At 44.3% G+C, this 20,538-nt stretch overlaps 2 protein-coding genes across 5 annotated transcripts in view; one reads left to right on the top strand and one right to left on the bottom strand.

Annotated features, from left to right (window-relative positions):
• Positions 1-5,792: 5,792 nt before the first annotated feature.
• LOC309405835 (aldo-keto reductase family 1 member B10-like) lies at positions 5,793-14,488 on the top strand (the record flags this gene model as incomplete). 2 transcript variants are annotated; one of them, XM_082000739.1, is made up of 10 exons in its annotated part: positions 5,793-6,027; positions 6,802-6,969; positions 7,889-8,005; positions 8,722-8,799; positions 9,683-9,805; positions 11,584-11,690; positions 11,891-11,972; positions 13,049-13,132; positions 14,019-14,101; positions 14,446-14,488. In XM_082000739.1, exons 1-10 carry the CDS (start codon positions 5,959-5,961, stop codon positions 14,486-14,488), a joined length of 954 nt encoding a protein of 317 aa, XP_081856865.1. In that variant the 5' UTR covers positions 5,793-5,958. The 2 variants fall into 2 exon arrangements, with proteins under 2 accessions (XP_081856865.1, XP_081856864.1); XM_082000738.1 differs by lacking the exon at positions 14,446-14,488 and having other exon boundaries at positions 14,019-14,171.
• A 3,649-nt stretch (positions 14,489-18,137) lies between these two features.
• Positions 18,138-20,538, bottom strand: part of CALD1 (caldesmon 1) — a gene marked incomplete at both ends in the record, with an annotated part of 98,162 nt that continues 95,761 nt past the window's right edge. For 2 of the 3 annotated variants that reach the window (XM_082000708.1, XM_082000709.1), the window contains one exon: positions 18,138-18,169. In XM_082000708.1, the coding sequence (XP_081856834.1) occupies positions 18,138-18,169 (32 nt within the window). The remainder of the gene's footprint in view (positions 18,170-20,538) is intronic. The other variant, XM_082000710.1, reaches the window with a different exon arrangement.

Here is a 20,538-nt window from a genome sequence, read left to right as displayed (position 1 = left end):
ACAGAGAAAGAGCTTTGCAGCTGGAGCAGGGATTTGCAACGGGCCACTCCTTGTCAGTTTAGCAAAACTCATTCGTTGTTTTCAAACGAGCACAGAGAGTAAGGCTGCCGAACGCACAGCTGCAATGCCAGCCATGAGGCTGTGGCAGCCATTCTCCAGGAGAACAAGCTCAAAGCTCATTGCTGGTGATCACCTCTTGAAGTGACAGCCACGCTCTGAACACCGCTGGCATGTTTGCCGTTCCTGCAGGTAAGCCCCCGCTTGCACCCAGACGCTGCGGTGGGTGAGCGGGGCCGGCTGCCCTGGGAGGGCTGCCGGGCTGCCCAGGGCGCGACGGGGACGTGACTCGGCTAAAGCACAGAGGCGGATTGAGGTGAGCATTTAGGGACTCGAGCATCTCTCCTATTAGGAGAGGCTGAGAGAGCTGGAGGCTCTTTAGCCTGGAGAAAAGAAGGTTGAGAGGGATCTTGTCGATGTATATAGATACCTGAAGGGAAGGTACAAAGAGGACAGAGCCAGGCTCTTTTCAGCAGTGCCCAGTGACAGGAGGTGGGTCAATGGGCACAAACTGAAACAGAGGAAGGTTCCTCTGAACATCAGGAGACACTTTTCTACTGTGAGGGTGACCAAGCAGTGGCACAGGTTGCTCAGAAAGGTTCTGCTCTCTCCCTCCTGGGAGATAATCAGAAGCCACCTGGACACCGTTCTGGGCAACCTGCTCTAGGTGGCCCTGCTTGAGCAGGGGAGTTGGACAAGATGACTTCTAGAGGTCCCTTCCAACCTCACCCTTCTGTGATTCTGTGATTCTGTGATTCTGTGGGTATGTCTCAATCTTCACCCATATTGAATTCTGCAAAGATGCCTGGTAGGCTTTTAGAGTCACAGAAAAAAAACCCACCAGGTTTTATTAAAATATATATGGCAATTCTTACCGTCCTACTATTCATTATTTCATATTTGTAATTTCATTATTTTGGCAGTCAATACATTGCAAAGGAGAGTGTTGGACCACCTTTTACATTTCTCTCCGACACAATTGACTCTTCACATCTTAAAAAAAAAAAAAATCCACATCCTGAACACATTTTTTATCCCCTTCCTTTATTGCATGTGGCTGCTGACTTGTCAACTCTGCAGGAAGAGGCATTTGTGAAAGGCTCCTTAGTATTAGTTCAGGAAAATAACGCACATTCTGTGTCATCAGCAAACTGGCTGAGGCTGCACTCAATCCCACTGTCCACATTGCCGACAAAGATGTTAAACAGTGCCAGTACCAATACCAACTGCTGATGAATGCCACTTGTCACTGGTCTCCACTTGGACATCGAGCCACTGACTGCAACTCTTTGAGCGTGATCATCCAGCCAATTCCTTATCCACTGAGTGATCCATCTGTCAAATCCACATCTCTCCAATTTAGAGACAAGGATATAATGTGGGACAGTGTTAAATGCTTTGTACAAGTCCAGGTAGATGATGTCAGTCACTCCTCCGTTATTCACCAACAGTGTAACTCCATCATAGAAGGCCACCAAATTAGTCAGGCACAATTTGCCCTTTGTGAAGCTATGGTGGCTATGACAAATCACGTCCTTATTTTCCATGTGCCTTAGCATAGTTTCCAGGAGGATCTGCTCCATGATCTTGCCAGGCACAGAGGTGAGACTGACTGGCCTGTACTTCCCCAGGTCTTCCTTTTTTCCCTTTTTAAAAATGGGGGTTATGCTTCCCCTTTCCCAGTCAGTGGTAACTTCACTGGACTGACACAACTTCTCAAATAGGATGGACAGTGGCTTAGCAACTTCAGCTGCAAGTTCCCTCAGGACTCACAGATGCATCTCATCAGGTCCCATGAACTTGTGCACCTTTGGGTTCCTTAGATGGTCTTGAACCTGATCTTCTCCTACAGTGGGCGGTTCTTCATTGTCCCAGTCCCTGTCTTTGCCTTCTGCAGCTTGGGTGGTGTGGCTTGAGCACTTGCTGGTAAAGACTGAGGCAAAAAAGTCATTGAGTACCTCAGTCTTCTCTGTATCACAGGTAACCAGGTCTCCCATTTCCTTCCTGAGAGGACTCACATTTTCCCTAGTCTTCCTTTTATCACCAACATGCCTATAGACACTTTTTTTTTTGCCCTTGATGTCCCTGGCCAGATGTAATTCTATCAGGTCTTTAGCTTTCCTAATCTGATCCTTGACTGCTTGAACAATTTCTCTGTGTTCCTCCCAGGCTACCTGTCCTTGCTTCCATCCTCTGTAGGCTTCCTTTCTGTGTTTGTCCAGGAGTTTTGAGTTGGCCCAGGAGCTCCTTGTTCATCCATGCAGGACTTCCTGGTGCATGCCTGACTTCCTCTTTGTTAGGATGCATTGCAGCTGAGCTTGGAGGAGGTGGTCCTTAAATATTAACCAGCTTTCTTGGGCCCCTCTTCCCTCCAGGAATTTATCCCATGGTACTCTACCAAGCAGGTCCCTGAAGAGACCAAAGTCTGCTCTCCTGAAGTCCAGGGTAGTAAGCTTGCTGTGAGCCCTCCTTGCTGCCTGAATGATCTTGAACTCCACCATTTCATGGTCACTGCAGCATATACACACATATGTATCATATACCTAAAAATTTGATCAAAGAGAAAGAATGGTTTAGTCTGACAGATAATACTTAGGGCAAATCAGGATTTCATCTGCTTCAACTGATCTAAAATGCCAGACTGGCTAAGTGTGTAAAGGCTCAGAGCACATTTGCACAGAGAGGGCTGGCTTGAACATAAAATGAAGCATCCAAATTATAAATAATTTTTAATTGATCCAAACCAGTCATCACTTACCTTCTCCCACCAGTTACTACTTTTACAGAAGTAAATTATTAAAAAATGTTAGTTTGGAAACCTCAGGTATTAGAATAAAGATTTAGAGGAAGGAAAAGTATTGAAAGCTCTGTCTAGACACCTGGTTCAAAAAAAAAGGGCGGGACAATTATGTTTGGTCTTATTCCTTTCAGACCAGGATTTGATGTAAATAAAGGTAAGTTGTAGCTCAATCCCAACATTTTCTAGTCTGTTCTTTACATGGTTTCAGTCAGCTTCTATTGTTGTATGACCTAAGCAACTTTAAAAATAAATTAAGCAATAAGTGTATGTAATAGGCTTGGTGTAAGAGTTTGTCAATGTAATCAGAAGTCAGTGCGGAAGAGTAGTGTGGTCTTTTCTGGCCTTAAAATCAATGTACCATTACTGATTTTATAAAATCTCTACAGATTTGTTTCTGTCTTTTTTCTGTAGATCTTGGTCTCTCTTTTCTGCCAAATTCCTCACATCTCTTGCAGTAGCTTTGTTTTTTTCTTTTTTGGGACTTGGTTTGTTTGGGGGGTTTTTTTTCATATTTGTTTTCAGTAGAAGAGACCTCTGTCCACTGTTGTGGTTTGAGCATATTGGAGTTGTCATATCAGTTTGAAAATGTTGTTTCCCTGCCTACATTTTGCCTCTCTCTCTCTACTTTATATCTATTTCATATCCTTTTCATTCTGTAAAGTGTGATGACATTCAAGGCAACAGAAAGATGACAATAAAACTTGGTTAAGCCAATGGGTTGGAAACCAGACCAAGAAGAGCAGGAAGAGATTTTGTTCAAATATAAACCCAGAACATGAATCTGCCATCAACTGAAAATACTATTCTGTAAAAGCAGATTAAATAATGCAAGTGCACAAAAATTTTAATGACATCAAATATGGTGGTTAGAATGCACTAGTGGCACAATAATTCACAGTTGCCTCTATATTTTGATAGGCAAATGTTACCAGTCCAAGCATAAAATATTTCATTCTCCCTCACGCACTGTACAACTCACAAGAAGACACCAGTGGAACTTGCACAACATATAAACTGGTAGTCAAGGGTCAACAAGGACCAAGAAGGAGTTTATAGCAATATAAGCAAAAGCAAAAAGAAGACTCAAGAAGCAGAGAATCCCTACTTTGATAAAAACAAAGCCTAGGATCTGGGAGGTGTGAGATGCCTAAGGTAGGGTGTTGAAATTACATCATATTTTTAGTACTTTCCATCGGGATCCATGTGCTTCCTGTAAAAATAACAATAAAAACAATATTTTGAAAAGGCACAGGGCAGTAATATCAGCCTTTTGAACTAGACAGACGGATAAAGCTGTCAATATCTAATGAGACAGGCTCTAGAAAAGGTTAGGAGGGAATGGGGTTGGAGAGGAAAAGGGATGTTACTGCCATGATTACCCAGCCTCGCAGCAGCTGTGAGTGGGGAGGGGATGCAGAGCACCACGGACGCCTTGCTGCTGGGGCGTCACAGAGCAAGGAAGAAGCCGGGCGAGGGGCAGCGCCTGAGAGCATACAGTCAGCATTATCCCTGCAAGTCTCATGCTCCATGCCTGAGACCTGAGTTGCCTTTTTAATCGCCCCAGGAGACCTCCCTGAACCTTTTCCAGAGAAAAGATTTGTCCGGTATCTGCATCCATGTCTGCTTCTGTCCTTGTCTGAACTGGGATTGTTACAGAAATAAATAAATAAATAGATTGATTGATTGAAGTAACTTACACTGATGAGACACTGGTCTCTGTAATCGTGTCAACATACGCAGAATAGAAATGTGAGAAAGTGGGAGGAACTTAATATATAATGTAGAATTATGGCTGGTGTTGTTTAGAAGCTACAGCAAAATTGCATGCGATTTTAAAGGTGATCAGAAAAACTGTTTCGATAAACAAGATAAAGTTACAGTTAAGTTGCGCACCGAAAGCCCCGAGAGCGCGAGGGGCAGGCGGCCTCCTGTAGCCACAGGGAGCTAAAACCCACTGCAAAATGGGACCACAGCTTTGATGTTTAACATCAGGTCTCTGAACCCGTATTAACGTACTTAAACAATTGACGTCACTCTTGGAAGAGCTCAGCACTCGTACTGCCTATTGAGAGACATTCAGATACCACAGTGACAAGCACAGTACTGAAAACCTACCTAGCTGGAGTCATAAAAGTGAGAGTCAGGGTGAGTTGTTCACTCCTGTAGCAACCCTCCCATTGAGTTTGACGGCCTGGATTTTCACCTCAGCTTCCTAATGTGAAGCACCTTTTTCCATGAGATGGCTGTCAGCTAAGTAGCCCAGCCCCCCCAGGCTCTTGATTTCTGAGGCACTCCGTTCATGTGAAGTTTTCCTGCAGCCTTTAAACATCAGCCCTCTGAATGCATTTTGACCCTACATAAAAAGCACAGGGTTTATTCGGGCTAAAACACTGCCTGTAAGCAAGCTGTGATCACAAATCCCTTTTGCAGCCTCTGACACGCTACTGATGCTGGATGACATTTTAATTGAGCACAGGGAACCGGTGCCTTCACGCGGACAGACTGACAAAATGGTCCTAACGGGGAGCACGAGGGGAGCCCGCGCCTCCGCGAAGGCAGGGAATGCAGAATCTATGTAAAGGTAAGACCACATTCCCTTTTAATTAATTCCTCTGCAAACAGAGGGTGAACCTAGTATTTTTTCTAGGATAAAAGATGGACTTTTCGGTCCATTTGTCACCACTTGAGAGTAACTGAGAAAATCCTTCAACGGCCCGGGCACCCATTGCCCCACGCAGCAAGTCTCCTGGCTCCCGTCAGGCTCTCTCCACCGCAGAAGAACGAGCGCCAAGTCCATCGCTAAGGCATTTGCTTTTAGTTTGTTCAATGCAAAAACAAACAAACAAACAAACAAACAAACAAGCAATCTCCTCTCAACAAACAAACAAGCAAGCAATCTCCTCTCAACGTCAGGCTCCGGTAGCCAACCCAAATCTCAAAATCACGGGCGTCTGTTGCCTCACATCTAAGGAAGCCCCGGCAGGGGCGGGGCGGGGCGGGGCGGCGGGCGGGGGCCGAGGCGGGGCCGCCCCACGGCTTTCGAGCGCCGTCGGTGGGGCCGCGGTTGGGCACGCACAGACAGACGGACACCCACAGAAGCCATGGCGAGCCCCTGCGTGGAGCTGAGCAACAAGATGAAGATGCCTACCCTGGGGCTGGGCACCTGGCAGGTACCGGGGCGGGCAGGAGGACGTTGGTCCGGCGGACGCTGCGAAGATGAGAAGAAAGAAAAAAAGAAGAACTACGACCCAAAAAGGGGCTCCCGCCGTGCGGCGCAGGCGGCTCGGAACCCACGTCCCTGAGGGAGGGGGGGGCGGGCCGAGAGTCGGTCTCGTCGCCCGCGATCGCGGCCGCTTGTGTAACGGGGCGGGCTGCCAGGCGGCGGCGAAGGGGGGCGCGGGGGGGCGGGTAGAAAAGGGCTCGGAAAGGGCAAAAAGCAAAGGAAAAAAAGGCAAAAAATAAAATAGGAGCCGAAGAAGGTGGAGGGAGGCAAAAGAAAGAGGAGGGGAAGCAAAAGAAGGAACCAACCATAAAGAACCAAACGCAGATTGCAAAGGCAGCCTGGGTCGGCGCTGGCAGCTCCCAGCCCTGGGCGGGGGTCCCTGGCGGCGGGGAGCCCTGCGCCACGCAGCTGCCTTCGCGGGGAAGGTACTCCCAAAAACTGGTCGGGCAACGCCGAGAGCAAATAAGGGGAAATGATAGCGGGCATTACGCTGCTGGAAATGACAGAGTCAAAATGTCTCGCAGAAATGAAGTCCTTTCTGCTCTGTGCCCTTTCCCTACCAAAAGGCTGTTTGCCTGGAAAGTCGAAACTCGGTTTTATATGCAGGTGACAAGGAAACTCCAGCAGCAGCTGGAAAGGGAGAATTCACGGAGCTAACGCAGCAGCAAGTGCTGGCAGAAGGCCATGGAAGAGCTCATGGTTTGATTGTGTTTGCTTTCAGGCGCCTCCGGGAAAGGTGGAAGAGGTGGTGAAGTTTGCTATTGATACAGGCTACCGCCTCTTTGACTGTGCCTATTTCTACCAGAACGAAAAGGAAATAGGGAATGCAGTCCAGCAGAAGATCAAGGAGGGGACTGTGAAACGAGAAGACCTCTTCATTGTCACTAAGGTACAAGGATGGAGGATTACATTTAGCTTTGCTCGAAGAGAAAACCTTGTTCCATCTGTAAAGTAACCTAAGGTCTTATTCCTTCTACAATATTAATTTCATGGTTATCTTGTTGTGCACTATGAATTCCATCCTTCATTTGCATGCACCCTAGAAAGATCAGGAAAAAAGACAAGACAGATGTCTAAATTCAGAGGTACTGTGCAAAACATTTGAAAGTGGTGTCATGTACAAAATGTAAGCCTGAAAGGGAATAGAAATTAAAGTATGTGACTTCAATCTGAAGTATTTTCCATGTATTTACTCCATTCCTGCATCTCATCCACTTGTCTCAGCAATGTTCTTTACCAAAAGGTAAGAACACTTCAACTAAAGAATTTATGACTTGGGGTTTTCACCAGCAAAACCATAAAACACTGAGCAAAACTAAGCTTTTCCACATACTCTTAATTTTTTTTTAAAGAACAGGTTTTAATTTGAATAATACTTGCAAGTTCTTCTATTTAAATGACTTGAATTTTCATTTCAAAATTGACGTAAAATTGACAACAGTTCTCATGGTGGCCAGAGAAACGAGACAGAAGGAAGGTAGCTGATCTGCTCAAGACTCAAGAATAAAAAATCACTAACAGCTTTGCTGTGTCAGGTACACCTGGCAGTGTTACATTCAGTTCTGAGATTCTCTTTTCATAAGTAGGAGTACTGATTGTCCACCTTCACTATTGACTGCCTTATTTGTGGTATGTTTCTCTTCCCTTACATTAAAATATTGGCACCCATTAGATTGGCATCCATTCAGGGTGCGCTGGGTAAGTAGGGAGGGAGTTGTTCTCCCAGACCACCAAGGGGGAAGCTTCTGTCCCTTGGGCTGGACTGTGGAAGCTGTAGAGTCACGGTCAGGCTTTGTTTCTTCCCGCAGTTGTGGAACACGTTTCACGAGAGGTCACTGGTTAAGGTAGCATGCAAGAAGAGCCTCGCTGCACTGCAACTGGACTACCTTGACCTCTACCTGATACACTTCCCTATGGGATTCAAGGTAGTCCTGCTCTACGTTCCTTTTCTCCTTACCTGCCTAGAAACATGGTGCATTCTCTCACCTATGCTGTGACCACCTCCGTTATGCAGCTGGGATATGCTATGGTTCATTTGTCTGTTCCCTGACCCTGGTGGTAGCAAGCAGTCAGTCGCTAACTAGGTAGTGGTATGTTTTGGCACATGGGTCTGCCTTTCCACACCTGTTGGAGCGAGACAGGTGTGGGTACGAGCACTGCTGATGTGCCCCTCGGTCTTCAGGGAAACTGTAACCAGCACAGGATAGTGCACCTTGGGACTGTGGCATTCCGCTGGGCCAGAATGCTGTGAACATCTCAGGTCTTGGAGATGTTGGCTTCATCCGGAGTAACAAACAGTGAAAAATGAAGCACAGTGCAGAAAGAATGTGCTGCTTTTTTTCCCCAGTCTACACCTGTGTAAAATAAATAAAAACTCTAGAACAAGGGTGTGGGGATGTCTGCCTAATTCACTCACATAATTGCTACTAATCCTCACTCTTTGTATGCAAAGATTGATTTGTAGAATTATGTCCCTCATCCAAAAGAGAATAGTGATGAACATGTATAATTTTTAGTTATGCAATATGTTTAAATAACCTGCTAATTTGCTGCCTATAATTCCAGTCAGAAGTGTTAGTAAACAGTAGGAAATTAAACTCTTAAAAAAATATTCTATGTATTATCTGCATTGAAATAACAGGCCGGTGAAGAACTGCATCCTGTGGATAACAGGGGTATGAGTATCCCCAGTGATACTGATTTTCTGGACACGTGGGAGGTAAGTTAACGTTTGCTCTTTTGAGCAGGTGTCAGCACTAAAGATGGAGCAGAGATCTGCCTGCACGATGAAATTAAGGGATAGGTCTGGGTACGGCGGATAGTCACACAAAATTGTATTTCATGACCAGAAGGAACAGAGCTGCTGCTACCCCTTGTTTTGAGGAAGAAGAGGGGGATGTCTTTAATAAGACTAAAGAGTAGGAAACTATCAGCACTGTAGGTGCTGTCCCTAAAAGAATATTTGAATACACACAACGGTAGAACTGAAGCGTGGATTGATCCAGGTGTGGCTGTTAATTTACTGGGTGTTTCATACAGACAGGGAATTCTCACTTCAGTGTTGGGCATCAGCTTCTCATGCTGTCCTTCAACCCTCCTTGCCTCGTGGACTGAGAGGATTCAGGGTCTGCTCCTGTTGCCTGCACCTCTGTGATGCTACAGCTCAGGGAATTAATGGTTTTCTCTACAATAGCAGATTAGAGTTGCAAGAAAGTGTTTTGAGCTAACTGAGTTTAAGCTAACATCCTCCCTGCCGTGTTCTGCAAACTCAGAGGTAGTGTGCTTGCATGGGAGGAGGTGGAGGGGTCTCCCTTGCTTTTTTAGCTCTGGTAAAAAGACCCCCAAAGAAGCCAAAGCAAAAGATTTTGCTTCCCATTACAAAAGGTTTGGCCAAGCTGTTCTTTTTATATTACTTTCCCATCTGCAATAGGACATAAAGCATACAGATAATACAAGGTGGAAAGATTTTTTTTTTTTTGAGATTCTATTATTTAATGTAGTGTGGGTGATTTGTTGGTTTGTCACTAGCTTTAGGGAAATAAAATAGTGTAGCTGACAGTAATGCCAGCTCATAAACAACATTGGTTGTCCTTACTCATTAGGCCATGGAAGAGCTAGTGGACTGTGGTCTGGTAAAAGCCATTGGTATCTCCAACTTTAACCATGAGCAGATTGAAAGAATCTTGAACAAGCCAGGACTAAAATACAGGCCGGTAAATAACCAGGTAAGATTTTTATTTCCATTGATGTCAGCTAATCTTGCAATATTCCTAAATATATTCTTGCTACACTTCAGCTCTAAAACTGGCTTTTGCCATGACCTTTAAATAGTTTTGGTGCCATGGAAAGATCTTACAAAGCACTAGGTACCTCTGATTGTCTGAAAGTCCCTTCAAGTCAGTACTGCCTGCAATATGCAAAGCTTTGGTATAGTGTCAGTATTGATGGTTTTTAGCTGGCAGGGATCTCAACAGAAAACTTTCATTATATTATATATTATATAAATAAAATAATAATTATATATTATTATTATATACACTTAATGTGTATATAATGCAGTGGAGATTTGAGAACAATACCATACAAAACAGTATGGATTATTCATATCAAAGTAACGGGACAGACGAGAATATTTCATTTTTAGACATTGGAAAAAAGTTAAAATACCCCTTGCCTTGTATAAGACCTTGCAACTTTCTGCTACACATCCTCTTTCATACTCCCAGTGTCACAGCCCAAGTTGTCACAGGCACATTTCTGCCAGCCCTGGGATAGCCAGCAAGATCCCCCCTGCAAGCCACTGCACAGGCACGGGAATGTACAGGAATGCTCTAACTCATTCACTGGATTTATTTATTTTTCAACATAAAATAAACCATCTCACTAAACCTCGTTATAAAAAAGAGGGTTGAGTATACAATTATATAACAAATTCTCGCCATGTACCTCATAAATGAAATCAAAGGACAGCATCAGGACCTTCTGACTTTCTTCCATACGCGACTTCTTTGCACTCAGCTGAGAGTGACGAATGCCCATCTCCGCTGTCTTGGGGACAGCCAGGGAAATCCCTGCTCCGGGTCCCGTGCAGGCACGGTGCTGCCTGTGCTGTTGCGCTGGGCTTGGGGCTAGCGTGTACACCAGCCAGGCTTCGCACAACAGGGACACAGCACTTGGAAAGATTTTACTGAGGGTTACAAAGTTCTGGTGGGGATGGACCCAACTACCCCCATGTTAAAAGCTGCACCAACTTTGACCCTTTAAAGAACTTGGACTCCAGTTTGCTTCTCCATGGGTGTGCCTCTGCCACACACTGTCGTTACAGTCTGTAACTAGTCTAGCTCAGGGCTAAATAAACTACTGTACATGGATTTCATGTCCCCATGCCTGGTAGCAAAGCTATAGCATCTAGAAATAGCTGGGTATGTGCATGATGCCACGTTACGCAGTGTAGACATGCCCTCTCATCATACTATGGTTTGTGGCAAGTTGAGCAGCATCCCTGTGTAGGCTCCTGTTGTTTCCGTTTAAAGAACCCCTTGCCTGAATGGCTGGTTGCAACATGATCTGAGCTAACCTACGGAAGCTCATCTCCCCAAGCTTCTTCGGGAGTCAGGGAGACTCCTTGAGGAGAGGTTGGGTGACTCAGAGCAGAAACTTCAGGTGTTCTGAGCTGTCCCTCTGAAGATGCAGTCCTGCTCTCCAGTGGTCCAGGAAGACTGATTTCCCTGATTCCTGACACAGACAGCATTTTCACTCTTCTTATTTATTTCTCACTATCTTTGCATAATACGTAGCATGAGGAAGCCCCGTTCTCTGTGCCAAGCCTCTAGATATTGCTGTGACATGAATAACTTTTTTTTTATAAGACAGATTTTAATCATAATATTGGAAGTCTTGTCTTTACATTTTCTGTGACCCAAGAGGAATTCAAATGTTACTTATGCTCTGGAGCTCAGTGCAGTCTGCCTCTGTGTCAACCACTATATTTCTGTGCTTGCAGATTGAATGTCATCCATACCTAACCCAGGAAAAGTTGATCAAGTACTGTAAATCCAAAGGAATTGCTGTGACTGCTTACAGCCCCCTTGGCTCCCCTAACCGCCCATGGTAAGAAAGCACTGCAGCCTTTCTCTACATAAAATACATTCACAACTTGAATCTTTGAGAAAAATTATGTAAATAATGCAGGTATAATAATGAGAAAACTAATGTTGCTTTGTGGCAGATTATTTACACAAAACATCAGGCTTCCTGCAGGGAAGCTAATGCCTTTCTACCATCAATATCCTGGCTTTTATTTTTAATAGGGCTAAGCCAGGGGAACCTGTGCTGCTGGACGATCCCAACATTAAAGAGATTGCAGTTAGACACCATAAGACTCCTGCCCAGGTAAGTGGGGTTTTCAGGGAAAACTATTCCTCCTCCTCAGACAATTTTAGAAGCTGATGGCCAGTCTTAGCAGATACTGCCTTCTCTAGAGATACAGTATAATGGGGTTGAGCTGCACTTGGTTCTTCATACTGTCCCAGTTCTTACCAGCACTCATACAAATCATCAGCTATTTTCTGAGAGGTCTTGAGTGGTGAGCTTTGGGAAGGAGCTGATCAGCAGTGGTAAGTACTTACTTCAGGTGTCCTCCTTCCAAAAGAGATTTCTTCTGCTCCTGGAGAGAAGTGCTCGATACTTGAGAACCCCTTTCCTCTGAGATTTACTTACAAATCTTCAAGCCAACTCATTACTCCTCTCTCCAGCTAAGTTACCTAAGTGATTCTTCAGAGAAGCCCGGTAATTTCCAGACTCATTTGATTGCTCCCTGTTTGCTCGTGTTTACAAAGAATCATTGAGACCTGCTTGATTATTCAAGATGAATTTTTTGCTCTGTAAGTTGCTAGTCACATAAATGAGTTCTTGGCCAGGGTGTGCAGGAATTGCACTTCAAAAAAATCCACATGTTCACAAGCTATCAACCGTAGTCGTATTTTAAGACAGGCAGAGCAGGACAAAAATTTGCATGCAACAGTCCTCTTTTGAGGGGATGAAAACTTTTGAAATCTATAAAAATTGTTTTTCTTTTAAGGACTTCAAAAAACTTAACCTAAGTGAGGTACTTACTTGTGAGCCCAAAATAATCTGCAGTAGCACTATGCTTATTTGGTGGGAGCACCCATGTAACATAAGCCAAAGCATCATCGGTTTTCTCTCCCCCTCCCACCCTTAATGAAAACAAAACAAGTCCTGGAGAAGCTGGGGTGTAGAAACAATATAGGCGACAAACAATTATAGTTTGTCAGTAGACTGCAAGCAAACATCAAACTGGTAGAGTCTTCCAAAGAGTGAACGTGGTTGTAGAAAAAGGAATTGGTCTGTGCGCGGGGGAAAAAAAAAAAGGTAAGAGATAATACAAAATGCATTTTAACAGATTTCTTGGTACCCCTGTGTTCATGCTCCCCCTTGCCCTTTCCTAGGTTCTGATCCGGTTTCTTATCCAGAGAGACGTGATCGTCATTCCCAAGTCTGACAAACCACAGCGCGTTGAGGAAAACATCAAGGTGAAGTTTCTGTTCAGACTGCTGCCACCTTTTTAGACAGGGTAGGCACCCACACCCAGCTCCTCTGTCTTTCCAAGCAGCACCTAAGGCATTGGAAGGGGAGCACAGACATGTAAAGACCGGGGCTCAGCACTGCCTGACCATTCGCACTGTTTCTCTGGGGAAAAGCGTTTTGTTCCTGCCAGGGGAAAAATGTGTTATACCAGAGTGGTCCGAGCTCCGCTGCCCTGGAAAGGGAATCCCAGTTTTGTGCTTACCCTCTGGGAGATGCTGCGTGAGCCCCTCTTTAGGGTGTAAAGGAAGAGATTGTCAACACCAGCCTGTTACCGTTCGTATCTCACTTTGAGGCTGTTGTTTCCCTTGGCAGCCGGGTGCTCGCTCATAAAGCCTGGCGTCTTAGGTAATATTTCTGTGTTATTTTCAGTTCATGCTGCTAAATTCTGGACTTATTTCTCCTATGAACCCCCAGCAAGAATTCTTAGATGATTGATTACCTGCGAGACAACAATTTTCAGCTGGTACCCAGTAGCCCTCTGCTGTAGCAGAAATATTTACTGCTAGTTCCAGTATTTGTGACACGTTCGGTAATCCATCCTTGGCACCTTCAGTTTTCTGTCTGTGCATCACCGCTCAAACCGCAGTGGCGTTTGCATACCCAGAGCTGTAAGACATCGCCATGAACAGCACCTCAGAGAGAAAAGGACTATCTTGATTACTTCAAGGGTAAATTGATATTTGGCTGAGAAACAAGAGGATTTCTTAACTATGCTTAGTGTAGATGCAGTATCTTCCTCCTTCAAGTCAGAAATGCATGAAGGACACTTAGTAGCTAACTACTCATGAACCTAAGTAAAAAGGGCTTGCTTTTTTTGTTTTCCCCTGCTAGGTGTTTGACTTTGAACTGTCTGAAAAGGAGATGGACGTCATCCTCAGCTTTAACAGGAACTGGAGGGCAGTTCCAGCGCTCCAGTATGTTCCTTATTATCCTTATTACCCACTAGACCTATCTCTATGTGTCTTTTCATCCCCTATATCTTGAAAACATACACGATCAAAACCAGGGAGAGCTCATATCTTAAACGCTGGTCCCCAGGTAACGAGACATGGCCCAGAACTGATCTTAGGAGGGAGATTCATTCAGGGCATTCCCTTCAGCACCGTGGCGTTCCATGTGCTTGCTCACGAGCCTGTGTTCAAATTAACAGCAGCAAAACTTGAGTACGTTGGCAGTGGGGGAGGCAGACTGCAGTACAGAAATGCTGCTGAAGATACTTTCTACAATACTTAAATAACCAGTTGTTTTCTCTTCTCAGAGCTGTCAATCACAAGGATTACCCATTCAAAGCAGAATATTAACGCTAGTGGTTTCTGCAAGACCTCCGTCTAACTCCTTCCAGTTTAGAAGATGTACGCTGTAGCTTGGTCTTGATTTCTTCTTCTGTACTTGGCAATCATTACAAGCAGTTACTTGTCTTCCTTTTTTAGGAGACCACTAGCTGGTGTGAGAATGCACCAGTAGGGATGGATCTTTTGTAAAGCTGGTTAGCAGAAATTTGGTTTTGATTAATAGTAAAAAGACAACATCTCTTCATTTCCTTTTTCCCTTGTCTTCCTTAATTAAAGACATGTTTAACAAACCCCTCTGGTTACTTACACTGTTTTTCATGTTATTTCCAGTGCGGTCAGTCATACTGGTTCGTGAGTTGTTGTCAAGGAATGCTCCCTTTAATTACTTTGCTTTTTACATAGTTGTGATTTTTATAGTGTGAATCTCTAATGCTTTAAAAATTTATATGAATAAAGTTTGAATTACAACAAAACTTAATCAGTGTACTGCTTAAATTGTTTCCTACGATTAGTTATAAAAACATGCCTGGTCAGTTTTTTTTTTTTTTAATTTTAATACAGATAGAAATGAGCTTCTATAATTCCTGTACAAGGACAATACATAGAGATTACTTTGCAGCTTATGCATCAAATAGGCTTGTGCTCTAGCTAGAACCTAAAGAACAAAGTTGTACCTATTCATGTAGCCCTCCCTCTGAACTCTTAGAAATTGAACTCTTGTGTGATTAGTGATGAAAAGTTGAAGACAACATCATATGTAGTGATAACACACATCAAAATACAAAATCAGATGGACTTGCTCTGAAAGTCTCAAACACAAAATTAGATTTTTGCAACTCTGCTGGGAGCATTCAGAACAATATATCCAGATAAGGGTTGGCTTTATTTAAGGAACACGTAAAAAAACTTTTCATTAAAAACACCAAAGCAAACCCTGAGGTAGACTCACAATTTTCAGGTAGATAATGCTAGGCCAAAGCAAAGGCAGGCTTGAAAAAGGCTGTTTTGTGGCATTCTGCACAGTGACAAGAGAAAGTCTGGCTGGGATGCCAAGTAAGCTGCAGGAAAGCATCATCAGTAACTAAGGTGACAATTTGGTATTGTCTGAAAAATCATCACCTCATGACGGTACCAAAATGCCAAAAACACTTGTAGTGGTGCCAGCTGGTGGGAACAAACCATGACCACACCACATTACAGCATTTCCTAAAAATAAAGCCGATTGTGCAACATGCTTCCACTCTCTCAGAAAAGGCAATAACCAGGAGCAGAAGAAACATATCTACATCAACAAGGAAAAGCATCACTTCAGCACAGCTTGCAGAGAAACGTAGCAATGCAGTTGGGCAGTATGAGGCAGGAGAACAGGCACGCTTGCAAGCTTGCAAGCCTACAAGCTCTTTTCAGGTTAAATTAGGCAGCATCTGATTATTTCCCCCCTAGCAGTTCAGAAAGCTGTGCTTGCTGCAGCCTTCCCATTGCTTCCCGTGGAGCCGGCAGCGGCCGGGGGGGCCTCTTTTGGATGACCATGACCTGGTTAGAGCAGGGCGTTACATGCTGTGCTGCCCTTAGAGCAAAAATGAAGGGGATAGGAGGACGACAGGAGAGCCAGCGGCTCCCCAGGCTTGGTCCCGGCGATCACCCAAGCCTGGAAGCACATCCCACCGAGGCTAGCAGAAGAAACACAACAGCTCTCACACAGAAAACACTTTTCAAAGCAGGAAAGCAGACGCTGTACCGCTCGCTGAGCACGCTGACGTCTGGGCGATGCACAGCTCCCGTCTTGTACTGACAGGCACGACAATTCAGATTTCTCCCCCCGCCCCCCCAAAGAATATGTCAGTTAAAGCTGCTGATTTTGTGAGTTGGCTGTCTGCTGTAGAACAGTACATCAGGAGAGGCATCCTTTGAACTTCTTCGCGATGATACCGTATCTTACACCGCCTTAGCACGATTCCGATCCCCGTTACAACGGGTGGCTCATTCCTACTCATTAACAAACAGGGGGCTGCTGATGGAAATATTCCATTTATTGTGGATGCAGTTGCAGAATACATTGTTTGAACAAATCATTTTTATTGCAGCTATTGGATGTATTTAAAAGACTCAGAGGAGTGTTTACAAAACCCCCAAACAAAAAACATGACAATTCACAGACAATGTCAGGCACAGTTTCACCCCCTGCAGATAACTACGTGCATCTCTATATGTAAACAAGATGTTTCAGCCAAGCAGGGGAGCTCATCTTTGGGTTGAAATTTAACGTTATTCTTCTTTAGGAAGAAGTGAGATACTGTAAGAGATGGAAGCGGTGAAAAGGGAGATCCTGGCAGTTCCGATGAACAACAAAGCTGTTAACAACGTGCTCAGGGGCTACTTCGGTTGCTCAGTTTATGCCACCCATACACTGTAGAATGTAAATGCTAAACTGTATGGCATGTAAATTCAAACCAAGCTGACGTCTTATAGCCATGTGTTTACTATATACAAATGAAAACATCTGTAAATAAGATATTCTGGAGAGAGAGTTAAAAAGAAGCACTATAAAGATAGAGGTTTACTTCATTTTAGGTGGACTTAGTGTACGGCACTGATGGATGGCAAGATTTAGTGTACAGTCATTTGAAACAAGCTCCAACTGTGTTTAGGGTTTTTTTCTTTTTAATTATGGTAGTTTTATATAAATTAAACTACAATGTTTTATACAAGTGACCTATTTTTGACCCTCTATACCCTTACCTTTTCCTCTTTTAAAAACTATACTTTCTTTTTAATTACCCATCACTGGGCAACTGACATTTAAAATTTTTTAATACTTATCTCACCATACCTCTAATGGCAATTATGAAATCTTACTATAGAAAAGTGTGTGATTTTGTCTTTAATTTTTAAGCTGTGATATTGGCTAATTATGTCTGTTTATTACTAAATATAATACTCTAGCACGTATTAAAGCATTCTACCATTAGTAGTGCCTTCAGGCTAAACTTCGTAAAGCTATGTGTGTATATATTCTAAATTGCATTCAGTTACTAGTCACTAACATCAAAAAGGAATATCAGTACCGCTGTCAGCTAACATAGTCATCCAAATTTAGGTATTAACTTAAACTAGAATGGAAAAATTGATACTTAAAAAAAGTATAAAACAAAAAAAAAATTAAAACATGTTATTGATGCAGTATTTCTCATGACATGGGCAACTTACAGAAAATATTACATTGTCAACTAAAGATATTTCTTCCATGCCTTAGTCTAAAGTGCAGAAAGAAAGACTTCCGTATTCCAAAAGTAACCATTGTTTTTATCGGTTTACTGCACACCCTGCTTAAGCAACTTCACTTTACACGCATTTTGGGTTGACCTCTTATGCCAGCTGAAATCACTGTTCAGATACATAGTTAGTTACGCCTATCAGTAGGAGAGTCTATATATTTCACAGCATGGGTTTCTTTAGGAATAAAGGCTCTTGTGCAAAGGCAGTACTATTATGATGAATGTCTAGACTGATTATTAAATACAGTGCTAATATACATGGTTTTAACTGGGATAATGCAAAAAGACATTTTGGTAAATAAACATAAATATAAAAAGAACAATTTAGCACTTTTTCCTTTTTTTTTCCCCCAACCGATTGGTCCAGCGTCATTAGTAGCCTTCTACGGTTCTTTCTCAAATTGTCTCAAACCTGCTGAGAAAGAGAAAGATTAAAGATGGCTTGAAATAACCTGAATGCATCTCTCAAATAGAGAGGGCATGGCCCTAAGTTAACACACAGCATGTAAGAAGGCAGGACACAAGCTGGCTGCTGCTGTGCCTGCCTCCTGGGATCACTCAGAGGTGATACCCAACAGGATGAGCAGGATTTCACCACAAGACCGCTCTCAGCTCCGACAGCCCCAGGAAGCAGCTCAGGGAGAGCTCAAGAGCCTCCCACCCAGAAACGCGGGGGGTGTTGCACCCAGCGCTCCCTTGCCTTGCTGCCCCGCTGCCGCGCCAAAGCAGGCTCTGCCGCAGCGCCCGGCGCACGCGCCCCAAGTCCACGGCAAGACTGAGAGGCGCCTGCCGAGAGCCTCCTGCTGTGACCCCTCTGCTGAAGCCCTCAGCTCACTCGGTCTTAGAGAAGAAGCTCAGTGGTGTCCAAACCGCTCAGTGGGGGTTGGTCCTGGGGGCAACGAGTGTGACCCCTAACACCTTCCACGGGAGAGGAGCTGTGCCAATGCTGAGCAAGTCTGAAAGTCCCTCTCCTAACAGTTCAGTTTAAAAAAGGAGAGGAGGAGGAAGACAATTTCATTTTGCATAACTTTAAACTGGTAAGTCTACAGGCATACCATAACTCCGGCTTCAGATACAAATATGAAGAAGAATGTGTACACACTTCAATGTGTAGAAAACCAAAAGTTTTTGTGTATTTGATCATTTCATTCCTAGTGAACAGTCAAGGGATGTTGCAAGGCATCTTAAAGCTATTAAATTGATCAGTGAATTTCCATTCTGCCCCACTGGTCCTTAGGCACATATTTCCTTTAACTGGTTTTACTTGGAATGTTTAAATTAAAGTTAAAATAAAAAAAAAAGCTAGGAGGGTAATTTTGCTGATTTCTTTCTGTATTACTAGGTTGTGTTTCCCAAACTAGTAGTTTCAAAATGGTAGTAGTAAGACTCCTTTTGCCTTGACAAGTCACCAATGCACAGCTCCAGCAAAAGCAGTACTGCTGCTGAGTGTGTTTGAACACCAGTCCAGTCTGGGTATGCAGAAGCACATGAGACAACCAGCCAGAGGAATTGTTTTTAAAAACTAGAACTGCTGAATTTTTATCAGGCTTCACCATTACCCAGTGGCAGTGTTTAAAATCAGATGCAGGGCTCATTCTCAGTAGTACTGAAATCTTCCTTTTCTGCTCAAATACTGTTGCTGCAATAGCCTTGCTTTTTGGGTTCCCCTCTCTGCTCATGAAAGGCATATCCGTTGCCACTGCAGCCTTTAAAAGAGCCTATCGCAGATGCCTTGCATTTGCTGTAATTAGTTAAATGACCATCTCATTCCTTGGACATCACATAGTTTAATGATACTTTCCAGCTACAGCAAACAGCCTACACGTGTACACTCTAAATCCAGTTGGTGACCAGTCACAAGCGGTGTTCCCCAGGGCTCAGTTCTGGGGCCAGTCCTGTTTAATATCTTTATCAATGATCTGGATGAGGGGATCGAGTGCTCCCTCAGTAAGTTAGCAGATGACACCAAGTTGGGTGGGAGTGTTGATCTGCTGGAGGGTAGAAAGGCTCTGCAGAGGGATCTGGACAGGCTGGATCAATGGGCTGAGGTCAACTGTATGAGATTTAATAAGGTCAAGTGCCGGGTCCTGCACTTGGGTCACAACAACCCCATGCAACGCTACAGGCTTGGGGACGAGTGGCTGGAGAGCTGCTTGGCCAAAAAGGACCTGGGGATGCTGGTTGACAGCCGGCTGAACACGAGCCAGCAGTGTGCCCAGGTGGCCAAGGCGGCCAACAGCATCCTGGCCTGTATCAGCAATAGTGTGGCCAGCAGGAGCAGGGAAGTGATTGTGCCCCTGTACTCGGCACTGGTGAGGCCGCACCTCGAATCCTGTGTTCAGTTTTGGGCCCCTCACTACAAGAAGGATGTTGAGTTGCTGGAGCGTGTCCAGCAAAGGGCAACGAAGCTGGTGAGGGGTCTGGAGAACAAGTCTTATGAGGAGTGGCTGAGGGAGCTGGGGTTGTTTAGTCTGGAGAAGAGGAGGCTGAGGGGAGACCTTATCGCTCTCTACAACCACCTGAAAGGGGGTTGTGGCGAGGTGAGTGTTGGTCTCTTCTCCCAACTAACTAGTGACAGAACAAGAGGAAATGTCCTCAAGTTGTGCCAGGGGAGGTTTACACTGGACATTAGGAAAAATTTCTTTACTGAGGGAGTGGTCAAACATTGGAACAGGCTGCCTAAGGATGAGTCACCATCTAGTGAGTCACCATCCCTGGAAGTGTTCAAAAAACAAGATGTGGCACTTCAGGGTATGGTTTAGTGGGCATGGTGGTGGTGGGTTG

This window comes from Phaethon aethereus, assembly GCF_964289735.1.
Source record: "Phaethon aethereus genome assembly, chromosome: 1".
Taxonomy (NCBI): domain Eukaryota; kingdom Metazoa; phylum Chordata; class Aves; order Phaethontiformes; family Phaethontidae; genus Phaethon; species Phaethon aethereus.
Note: the sequence above shows the minus strand (reverse complement) of the source record. Positions and strands in the feature narration are given on the sequence as shown.